The sequence below is a fragment of the Mustela putorius genome, unplaced genomic scaffold (assembly GCF_011764305.1).
Source record: "Mustela putorius furo isolate JIRA1106 unplaced genomic scaffold, ASM1176430v1.1 tig00000698_pilon_pilon_pilon, whole genome shotgun sequence".
Taxonomy (NCBI): domain Eukaryota; kingdom Metazoa; phylum Chordata; class Mammalia; order Carnivora; family Mustelidae; genus Mustela; species Mustela putorius.
This window is the reverse complement of record NW_025421449.1, coordinates 983,018-994,543: the sequence shown is the minus strand read 5'-3', so window position 1 is coordinate 994,543 and position 11,526 is coordinate 983,018. Positions and strand designations below refer to the sequence as shown.

Sequence of the window (11,526 nt, the reverse complement as noted above, 5' to 3'; positions counted from 1 at the left end):
GCCTGGGTGGTTCAGTCAGTTGAACGGCTTACTCTTGATTTCAGTTCAGGTCATAATCTCAGGGTCCTGGGATCAAGCCCCATGTTGGGCTCCATACTCAGCAGAGTCTGCTGGAGGATTATCTCCCCCCACTTTTCTCCTACTCTGCTTGCTCACTCTCTTAAATGAGTATTAAAAAAAAAAAAAAGTCATATACTCTACCAACTAAGCCAGCCAGGAGCCCCTGCTCTTTTTATTAAAGACACAAATTTCTTTTTTTATTTCTAGTTTTTTACTCAATTCATCAAATATTAATTTCCAATCTTTATTCTTCAAATTGGTTATGCAACAAAGTCTGGACCAGACTGATAAGCATCTTATTTATGAGTGTTTTAAGCCACCTAATTAAAAGCATTGTATAACTATTTGAAATTGAAACACTTATAAAAATTTGTTACAAAAATAGCTTCCTAAACTATGAGCAATCCTGTCCTCAATGATAAATCTGACAGTGAGAATTGAGAATAGAGCTATTTTAATCATGCAAATAGCAAGCTTGGTTATCATTTCAAATCCTTTATTATACATCATGGTTGCACAATTTGAGGCTGGTTAAACACAACTGGTTTCCAAAATTTCTTTGAACAGTTCCTAGATTTACTACATGCATGTGACCATGAAAATATTTGGCATTTTTAAATTTTGAAACTCTGAACAGGCACTTACATGAAGGAAAACATTACCATTCACAGATAGCCACATTTGAAATAGATGCTCCAGCACATGGAACCTTTTGCCGATAATGAAGTTGGTTACTGACCATTTTATCAAAGTGCCATAGTAGTAAACAGGTTTAAAGAAATGTAACTTGGGTTACTTAGCTTACTCATAAAGTAAGGTTAACGGACAAGACTTGCGCTGACGTGTATAAAAAAATATTGGTACAAAAACCAGTGAACCCTTAGTGAAAGTAGTTTCACACGGCAGCTTTCATTTTAGTTCCTACACCCCACATTTAGTGTATCTGAGATCAGACCCCATGCATACGAACAGATGACTGAAACCTTCTTTTGGAACTTTGAACAAATGACTTGAATTTAGTGTTAGCAAAATTTAAACAGAGTGGATGAAATTACATTTCAGTTTGAACTAGCCAAAGTTCCAGGTTAACAAACATGAAATTGTCCAGATCTAGATAACTACGTGCTTCACAGGGCCTCCTGAGTTCCCCATCCTCAAATTTTCTCCTGGAAAGGGAAGAGAATATTTGTGAAGGCAAGAAAATTATATTTGTATGTATGTGGTAAAAAGATGCCTTAAATTAAGAAAAAAATTTTAAGTAGTTATAGAAAAATTATATAGTTTTAACTAAAACACCAACATAGAGTCAACTCTACATTGCAGAAAACATACTGTGTACCTGCTGGATAGTAGTAGCAAAATAGTTACTTAATATGGCAAAAAAGAAAGAGAGAAAGGAAAGAATGAATGAAAGAAAAAGAACAGAAGAGAAAAGAGGCAGGGAGGGAGGGAGGATCAGGCAAGCAAGCAGGCCACTGTGACATGCCACATAATCTCAGGGAAAAATTTTAACATTCACACCACAGAAGACTTCAAAGAAGATACAATTCAGGAAGCCACGGAATGGTAGAATCGAAAGCACCTACAGTGAAACACTCCCTATGTATTTCTCAAACACACATGTAGAAACATAAATGTATTTCTCAAAAATATTGAGATGCCATGTTTTAAATCTTTGCCGGATGTAAGGCCCAGTCAATTTTTCTATTTCTATTTGAACACAAACTATTTAATTTTTTGCATGTAGAGAATAGAGGTAATTGTTAGCATGAAAAAGGAGAAAAGTATAATCAACATTACAAAGAAAAGCAAAATTACAAATACCAGCCTACTCACATGAAAATCTTTAATGTTTATGTTTATGCGTATCTGGGTGCTTATCATCAGGTCAAAGTATGCAGTTAAAAAAAAAAAAGGAAAGAAAAAAACGGCAGCTTAAGAAAGTTCCAGTGTTTCAAAGAAAGCGCTTTTTTTTTAATGTATATACATGAAGAACATTTAGTTGTATCATAAAATAAATGCAGCACTGTAAGATAAAGGAAGACTATTATAAATGGAGTTTTGGCCTTTCCCCCCCAACAAGCTGCAGCCATCTTTAACAAGCTGAACTTCATCTCAATGGACATAGGAGTTTTTTGCTTTTCTTTTTTTCTCCTATTCAGTTCACATTTCGGGCTGTTCAGCAGATGCCTGTGACTCTGGTGATTCAAATCGCTGGTGAAAGTTTGTTCTCTGTTTCCTCAATTTTTCAGGAGCTTTTCTCCATAAAATGATCTCCTAGTAAAACATGCAAGACATCAACAAATTAATATTCTCATATCACGCCTTAAATCTTCACCATGGAAATAATGCCACTTCAATTTTAACTAAAACAAAATTAAACTCTTCCCCCAAAAAGCTGTTCTCTTTGCTGCGTGACTTACCTTCTTGCAATTCTCATCTCGGACCACCCCTTCTGCCAACCCTGCCGCTCCCCTCTCATCAGCAGCAATGCACACCACCACCACCACCAATCCAATCTGGCACAAAATTCTAGCTATTAAATGCTTTAAAGAATTCCTAAAATCTGTCCTTGGTTTGCTATTTTGCCCTTATCCAAGTTCAAACCTTTATCACTTCAACCTTAGACTCCAAAAGAGCTTCCTGGTAGATGCTTCTGCCTCCAGTGCCTGAGGCCCCTTTCTAACCCATCCTTCCAGTCACTACCAGCGTAGTCTAAAACACTGCTTGGATCGCACTTCAGTAGTTCTTGGCACCTCTAGGATAAATCTCAAGCCAGGCATTCAAGATCCTTCATAACCTTTATTCAAATTACCCACATCACTCTGTTCCCCCACCAGCCAAACAGTTAACACTCTTCTCCAATGCACTCCAAATAAACTTGCCCTGCAATTTTTCCTATATATTCTTCAAATACTTATTCCTCTGCCTATTCAAATCCCGCTCCAATCAATCCATCCTAAAATTTCTTTTAAATTCCTAAAATTAAAAAATCCCCAAATCTGCTTTATAAACTCATGACAGGCTGTTTATATCGGTCCTCAAATGACACCCAAATGAATGCCTGTGGGAAGCAATGTATTTATTCAATAGGGCTACAATATGTAACTGGTTTGGAAACTGTAAAGTTTACATAATCTATCTTTTTTTACGGGGTGGAGGGCCGAAGAAGAAAGAGAAAATCCCAAGCAGGCTCTACACCAGAACAGAGCCCAATGAGGGACTCGATCTCACGACCCTAAGATCATGACCATCATAACCTGAGCTGAAATCAAGAGTCAGACACTTAACTGACAGGCATGCAGGCTCCCCTATTCTATCCTGAGTTACAATTACCTATGTTTAATTTTATAACATTATGGCAGTATCAGCATAAAAGGTTTTCTCTCTTCTAAATTACTGTCAAACTGTAATTTTTCTGTTAATTAGCTTTTATAATTTTTCTCTTTCCATACATATGCAATGTGAGGACCTTGAGCACAAAGTATGTTTATAAAAGGTAGTTTTTATATTCTTCACAATACTCAGTGCAGAGCAACTTCTCATTTAGTTTTGAGTACTCAACTGAAATTCAAATATTTATTAATCTGATTCATAAAAGAGCACTCCACTCACAATCTTCACTGAAAAAAAAGAGAGGTAGTTCTATGATAAATATTTCATATAAAAAATATTAGATTTGGTAACAGCATGGAAAGCCAGAATCTATAAGTTAATGAAATAATTTAAAGTGATAACTGAAATCTACAGATTTCAAGAAGCAAATTAAAAAACAACACACATATGATCTAAATACACACATTCAAGTTTGTATGGAAACTAATCACAATGGTGGTGGAATTTTTGTTGTCTTGTTCTTTACTGCCTCATTTTTTTAACAAACAGTAGGTATTGTTTTTATAAAAAAACAAAACTGTCAAAAGAAAAATAAAAGCTCTGCCAAATTACAGCCCATTCTGGAATCCTGTAGAATGACAGGAAGAGATCTATCACAACACTATTCCAGTCACACCTACTTCCTTATCACAGAACCTCCCACTTGCTCAGTACTGTAAAGCTGAGAAAGGTGAGAGCTTTCCAGGTGTTTTCAGAACTGCCACAGAACAAAACATCAGCCTACATGGCACCATACCTGCTGCTTGAAGTACCTTCTGTCTTCCTCATCAACAAGGACTAGATTCAAAAAGTACCTTACTGAAAATTTTTTGTTCACATCTCGCATTGTAGGGGTTGGATCATATCCTGCTAAAAATAGTCTTATTGGGATTGATTCACCTGAAAGAAAAGCAATTTGCATTTAATTTTAAAGATGATTAAATATGGTCACATAACACCTAAACTAAGCATTATAGAGAAGACACTAACACTTCATTTTTTCATGAGATGGCAGCTTAACAAAAGCTTTTTTGTGTTTTTTTTTTTAATTTTTTAAAAGATTTTGTCAGAAAATTAGAGAGAGAGCACAAGCAAGGGGAACAGCAGGTAGAGGCAGAAGTGGGTTCCTTGCTGAGCAGGGAGACCAACGTGGGGCTCAATCTTGGGACCCTGGGATCATGAGCTGAGATGAAGGCAGGCATTTAACCAAATGAGTTGCACAGGCATCTCAACGTAACAAAATCTTTAGACCAGGGACTCGCAGCGGTGGCACTACTGCCATTTGGGGTCCAATAATTCTTCATTGTGGGTAACGTCCTATTAACTGCAGCTTCCTTGGCCTCTATTCACTAGATATCAGCAGCATTCCCCAAGTGCAGCAACCAAAAATAACTCCAGGCAACATCAAATGTTCAGGGGGCGGTAGGGGGAGCAAAACTGCCCCTAGATGAGAACCACTGCTCTAGAGTCAGAATGCCTGGATTCAGATGCCAACTCTGTAACTTACTTGCTGTGTGACCCTGGCCAAGTCACTTAACCATTCTGTTTCAAGTTCTTTATCTATGAAATGGAGAAGAGCAGTAATATCCCTCTTGTAGAGCTCTGTAAAGACTGCATGAGTTAATATATGTAAAATGCTCAGAATAGTGCCAGCAGGTAAGTGCTGTTCTAGTAGTTTGGTTACTCTTCATGAAGTTCACCATAATTTCTAATCATGCGAGTAAGTTTTTCAATACTTAACTAATTCACCCAAAGGAACAAACATGTTCTAAATGAAGATTATTCCTTCGTTACCAAAAAGACTATTCAGATTCTCGTGGCTTCTTTCCTAAGGGTAGCTATTTGCATATTGTTTTGAATCTTTTATATGTAATAATTTTCTTGTGCACATCAATTTCCTGAAAGATACATGACCCATTACCTCACATCAAACTGTGATCTCTGTCAAATAAATAAATCTTAAAACAAAACAAAAAACTAAGTGGTTGCCAAAATTTTACAAAGTAATCTTGCTTAACAGGAATATACATACACATACACACACACACACACACGCACGCACGCATGCACGCACTCAACGCGGGTCTTAAAGTTAGAAAGCCCTGGGCTCAAACACCAACTCTGCAATGAGTAGCTATTAAAAGAAACCAGATTATGTCACCACAAAATCTGCCTCTTTGACATAAAAATTATTTTGAGCTGAAGGCAATTAAAAAGTAGCAAAGAGCAGAAAAGGCTCCCTATTTTCTGCCTAAAGGCAGGCTATAAATTCTTTTAACGAAGACATATTCTAATTAGCCCAGAGAAGGCTGATTAGGAATCAGCAAATAAACCTTACTCCACTTGTTTCCTCCCTCAGATTTATTTACCTTCGCACAGCTCGCCACACCCCTGGAAGCCTGCAACTACCTTCCCTTGTCCAGTTAGATCTCAAAATTTATTGTTCTTTTGAAGATGCTATGTATGCTGAAATTCTAAGCCACTGTTTTGGTTATTTTTTGTTGAGGTTTTTCGTGCATGATGTGCACTGCATGCATTGATAAACTTTTTTTCCTTTATTAATCTGTCCTTCTGAGAGTCCCAGCTGAAATACTAAGATGGGGAGAGGTAAAGGTCTGCCTCCCCTACACTTTAACAAGTTTTTTAACCTCTCTGTAACTCAGTTTAATCTGTAGAGTAAGAGATACCATCACCTAAGTTAAAGGAAATATCAGAGCACCTCAGAGTACAATGCCTTACCTACAGTTGACACTCAATAAATGATAGCTACTTTTTAAAAAAATTTTCATTTTTTAAAGATTTTATTTATTTATTTGACAGAGAGAAATCACAAGTAGGCAGAGAGGCAGGCGGAGTGAGAGGGGGGAAGCAGGCTCGCCACTGAGCAGAGAGCCTGATGTAGGGCTCGGTCCCAGGACCCTGGGATCACGACCCGAACTGAAGGCAAAGGCTTTAACCCACTGAGCCACCCAGGCACCCCAATAGCTACTTTTTAAAAGAACTACTAATAGAGTGAGAAAAAGCCAAAGATACAAATGTAAAATGATAAATACTGGGGAACCTGCCTGGCTCAGTCAGTAGAGCATGTGACTTTATTTTTTTTTTTTAAGATTTTATTCATTCATTCATTGGACAGAGAAAGAGAGCACAAGCAGGGAGAGCAACAGGCAGAGGGAGAGGGAGAAGCAGGCTCTCCACTGAGCAGAACCCTGGGATCATGACCAGAGCCTGAGGCAGATGCTTGACCCACTGAGGCACCCAGGCACCCTGAGCATGTGACTATTGATCTCATGGCTATAAATTCGAGCCCCATGTTGTGTATAGTGATTACTAAAAAAAAAAAATTTAGAATCTTAAAAAAAGTAAAATTATAAATACTGGCTTTATTATCTTGGATACTAAAGATAATAATGGAAATGCTTGTTTTCTTGGGGGCTATAAGGACTACAGAACCCCACAGAAATGAATGCTCAGCTCTACAGCACCTTGTATTCAGCATTAATAAAAAAAGACTTACCAAGATAAACTATTGTAACAGAAGACAAAGTATTATAAATTCAGAACTAGAGAAAAGATAATATATGAATGTCTCTTCTAAATACTAAATTTACATTTTCTTTCTTTCTTTTTTTTTTTTTAATAGGCTCCATGCCTGGTGTAGAGACCAGTGCCCAGCCTAGTGTCGGCCTTGAACTCACAACCCTGAGATCAAGACCTGAGCTGAGATCAAGAGAAAGAGGATCAACTAACTGAGCCACCAGGAGTCTCTAAATACTAAAATTTAAACTAAGTAAAAAAATTAAACCTTATTTCAGACTTGAAAGTACTATTACAGTCTTTTAGTATATATACAAAGATGATTTTTAAAACATCATTATAAAAATCATTTAAGAATTCACAAATACTGGGACGCCTGGGTGGCTTAGTTGCTTAAGCAGCTGACTTCTCAGGTCATGATCCCAGCGTACTGGGATCGAGGTCCCACATCAGGTTCCTTTTTCGGCAGGCAGCCTGCTTCTCCCTCTGCCTCTGCCTGCCATTCTGTCTGCCTGTGCTCGCTCACTCTCTCTGACAAATAAATAAAATCTTAAAGAAAAAAAAAAGAATTCACAAATATTTTTACACTGCATAAATACTTCCAAACGAAACTGCCATGAACACTGCTATCTGTATCACCTATCACACAAAAGAAGTAAATGGGAAGTCTGTTACCTTTTACTGGTGCGCCATCCATTATTTCATATTTAGCAATTGTTTCTGTTTCTGTGGTGGTACTGGGTCCTAGCACAAAAATGTAAATGACATTAAAAAAAATAATGTAAGTGACATGAAGTTCAATATTTCCAGAATACAATTGCCAACCTTATATTTTCCAATTACTTATTTTAGTACTAATTTATCTTCCTATTTTGTGAAACTTATTCTTTTCTATTTCTTGATCTATACTTATCACTCGACTGAATGTTTCACTCTCTTCTTACCAAATATACATGGTTCAGAATCTTCTCCACAGAGTTTCTTCTATCAAAACTAGCAATATACATAAGAAATAACGATTGTCATGCTAGTTTTCTCTGCAATACCCAAACTGTCTTCTTTCAGTCAGTTAACTCTAACTTGGAGAAAACATCAAATTGAGAACCTGATTGACATAATTCTTTTAAATTTAGGTGTTCATCTTCTAAGAGATTATCTGATCCAGACATATGTAAAAAGTCTGTAAAAATGAAAAAAGTATACTAAAACATACATTAATGATTCCAATGTTGTAAAATATATAATATGCAAAGACAATTAAACTGTTTTGAATGATGAGTACAGATTATTTTTTATTTAAACTTTTCTAGAATCAGCACAATTTTTAACCAGAAAAAGTATTTAACTAATTTCTTTTTAAACAACAAAAAGAAACCTGACATTTGATTTTAGTATCTTTAACTCACCTCAACTTTTATTAGGTGAAAATAGAAATTAAGAAATCACAGATGTTTCTAATTATGATTCCAATTGTAAATTCTTAAAAAGCGTGGCCTAAAATTATTTTCAGCAAAAATCCAACAAATGAGACAAATTCAACCTATACACTAATTAAAATTAAAAAGCAGTTACAAATAATTCTGGGGCAACTGGTTAGCCATCTGGAAAAAACCAAAGTTGAATCTATATCAAGACAAATTCCAAAGAAATTAAGAATTTAAACAAATTCCCCAAACTACATTATTTTAGGAGAATCAAAGCGCAGAAAATTACTTTTAGAACCTCTGTGTGAAAAAGGCACACGGAGGCATAAAACCTGTGGCATAAAACCAAGAGTCATAGAAGTAAAAACTGGTAAATCTGACAACACAAACAAAAAGAACTTCTACATGGCAAAAACCATCTTAAGCAAGACAAACTGGGGAAATTTTTGCTGCATTTACTTAAGTTTATGTATTTATTTATAAAGTTTTTTTTATTTATTTGACAAAGAGAGTGAGTAAGAGAGCACAAGCTGGGAGAGCAGCAGAGGAAGCGGGAGAAGCAGGCTCCCTGCTGAGCAGGGAGCCGGATGTAGGGCTCAATCCTAGGACCCTGGGATCATGACCCGAGCCGAAGGCAGATCCTTAATAAACGTCACCCAGATGCCTCTTTTGCTGCTTTAATACAAAAAAGGGAATTGATTTCCCTAATATATACAGAGTTTCTACATATCAGAAAAAAAGACTAATAATTAATAGAGATGGAACAGAGGATATAGGCAATATATACAGAAAAGAAATAAAAATAGCTTTTATACACATGAAAAGATGCTTACCCTCATTCAGAAGGAGAAAACTAAATTAAAACTACAATGAGGAACTTTCCTCCCCTACCCATAAGACCAGCTAAAAATTTTCTAATGTTGTATTGGTAAGAATAGGAGGAAAAGGGGCACCTGGGTGGCTCAGTCAGTTAAGCATCTGCCTGCAGCCCAGGTCATGCATGACCCCAGCCAGGGTCCTCGTCAGGCTCCCTGCTCAGTGGGGAATCTGCTTCTCCCTCTCCCTCTGCCCTTCCCCCTGCTCATGCTCTCTCTCTCTCAAATAAATAAAATCATAGAAAAAAAAAAAGAATAAAGGAAAAAGAGGCTTCTTCTACATTTCTTGCTGGTAATAATACAAATTGGTACAACCCCTAAAGAGGACAAACTGATATGTACCAAAACTACAAATGAATATACTCCTTGAAAGAACAATTCTACTTTTAAGATTTTTATCTCACACACACACCTGCACACATGCAAAATGACATTATTAAGTGAAGTGCTGTTTGGAGTAACAAGTGACTGGAAACAACCTGTAGCAGACTGGTTAAATTCTAGTATACCCATGGAAAGGAGTACTATAAAAACGATGAGGAAGTACTCCACACATTGATATGGCAAGATCTCTAAGATATAGTAAGCAAAAAAGCAAAATATGTATCGTACATAAACATTTAACTTAAAAGCAGGGGGAAGGGTATAATATAGGGATAGTTACTGTATAAGTATCAAGAAATATTTTAAAACTTATAAACATGACCTATGAATAGCTGGAGTACACAAATAGGATACTTTTTACTATATAATCTTTTAAACTTTTTGAACCATGTGAATTTATAACCTACTCAAAAATTAATTTTTAAAAAAGCATACATATTAAGTAATATTAAGTCTCAAAGTTAGTATCCAATATGTATATTTATTGTATATCTAAACAATATTTTAAGATTTAAAAAATGTTAAGACAGGAATTTTAATTCAAATACTCTTTTTGACTTACCAATTCCTGTGATCTCTTTTTTGATCAGTTGCAACTCCATATGTTGGATTTTTATTCTTACTAATAAAAAGTAAATTTTTCCAACAATCACATCCTTTAGATGATACCTTTGGGGAAAGAACATACCTCATTTACCAAATATCAGTTTAAAAAACAATCAAAAGGAGCGCCTGAGTGGTGTAGTCGGGTAAGCATCAGACTCTTGGTTTCGACTCACACTGCAATCTCAGGGTCGGGAGACTGAGCCCATGTCAAGCTCTAGGCTCAGTGTGGAGTCTGCTTTGTATTTTCTCTCCCTCTCCCTCTGTCCCTCCCACTCTATCTCTAAAATAAGTTAAAAAAAACCTTAAAAAAAAAAAAAAGTAAAATATGTCCCAAAAGGCTTTAGTAGAATCTTTGTAACATGAACTATTTAAGAATACCATTCTGGGGTGGCTCAGGTGGTTTGGCATCTGCCTTCAGCCCAGGTTATGATCTCAGGGTCCTGGGATCAAGCTCTGCGTCCATTTCCCCATTCAGTGGGGAGTCTGCTTGTCCCTCTCCCTCTGTCCCCCCACACTTATGCTCTCTCTCTCAAATATATAAAGTCTTTTTTTTTTAAATACCATTTTGACTAACCATATCATTTAACTTTTTTTTTCCAAAAAATATTCACCATTTTACTATAAAAACAGGAATCAAACTTTTACTTGCCCATCAACATACCTCAAAGAGAAGAATTCGCCTTGTTAACTACAAGTCCTTTACTTAGAGGTTAGTTTCCAAAGAACTTAAGCACAGAAAATTAAGATTTTTATGCTTGCAATATTTATTTGGATTATAAAGATGTTTCTGAACATTAAAACTCTACACAAGAATTTAGTGACCTTCTTACTCTAAGTGCTAGAAGAGTGCAGCTAATAAAGCACTTGCCCATAGAGAGAGACACCACAGGCTGAGTCTGTTGCTATGACAGCTAGTCATCAAAGTCCTTTCCCATGTACTCTGAAATGACATGCTAATAAACCTGGAAATTGGGGCACCTGGGTGGCTCAGTGGGTTAAGCCTCTGCCTTCAGCTCAGGTCACGATCCCAGGGTCCTGGGATCAAGCCCCACATCTAGCTCTCTGCTCAGCGAGGAGCCTGCTTCCCCCCATCTCTCTGCTTGCCTCTCTGCCTACTTGTGATCTCTGTCAAATAAATAAATAAAATTTTTAAAAATAAATAAACCTGGAAATTACTACAATCCCCAGAGGGCTTTTTAACTTTCTCCCAGGTTTGAATCTCAAAATATCATCCCAGGAGTTGATCAGTGTAATTATGCTGGCTT

The 11,526-nt window shown here is 36.6% G+C and overlaps 1 protein-coding gene across 3 annotated transcripts in view; it reads right to left on the bottom strand.

Moving 5' to 3' along the window:
• Positions 1–539: 539 nt before the first annotated feature.
• The window catches only part of VPS26A (VPS26, retromer complex component A), a 31,804-nt gene continuing 20,817 nt past the window's right edge, over positions 540–11,526 (bottom strand). For all 3 annotated transcript variants that reach the window (XM_045083443.1, XM_013044319.2, XM_045083444.1), the window contains 4 exons: positions 10,218–10,324; positions 7,648–7,716; positions 4,193–4,335; positions 540–2,337 (listed from right to left, as the gene is read on the bottom strand). In XM_045083443.1, coding sequence (XP_044939378.1) covers positions 2,224–2,337; positions 4,193–4,335; positions 7,648–7,716; positions 10,218–10,324 — 433 coding nt within the window. In that variant the 3' untranslated portion in view covers positions 540–2,223. The remainder of the gene's footprint in view (positions 2,338–4,192; positions 4,336–7,647; positions 7,717–10,217; positions 10,325–11,526) is intronic.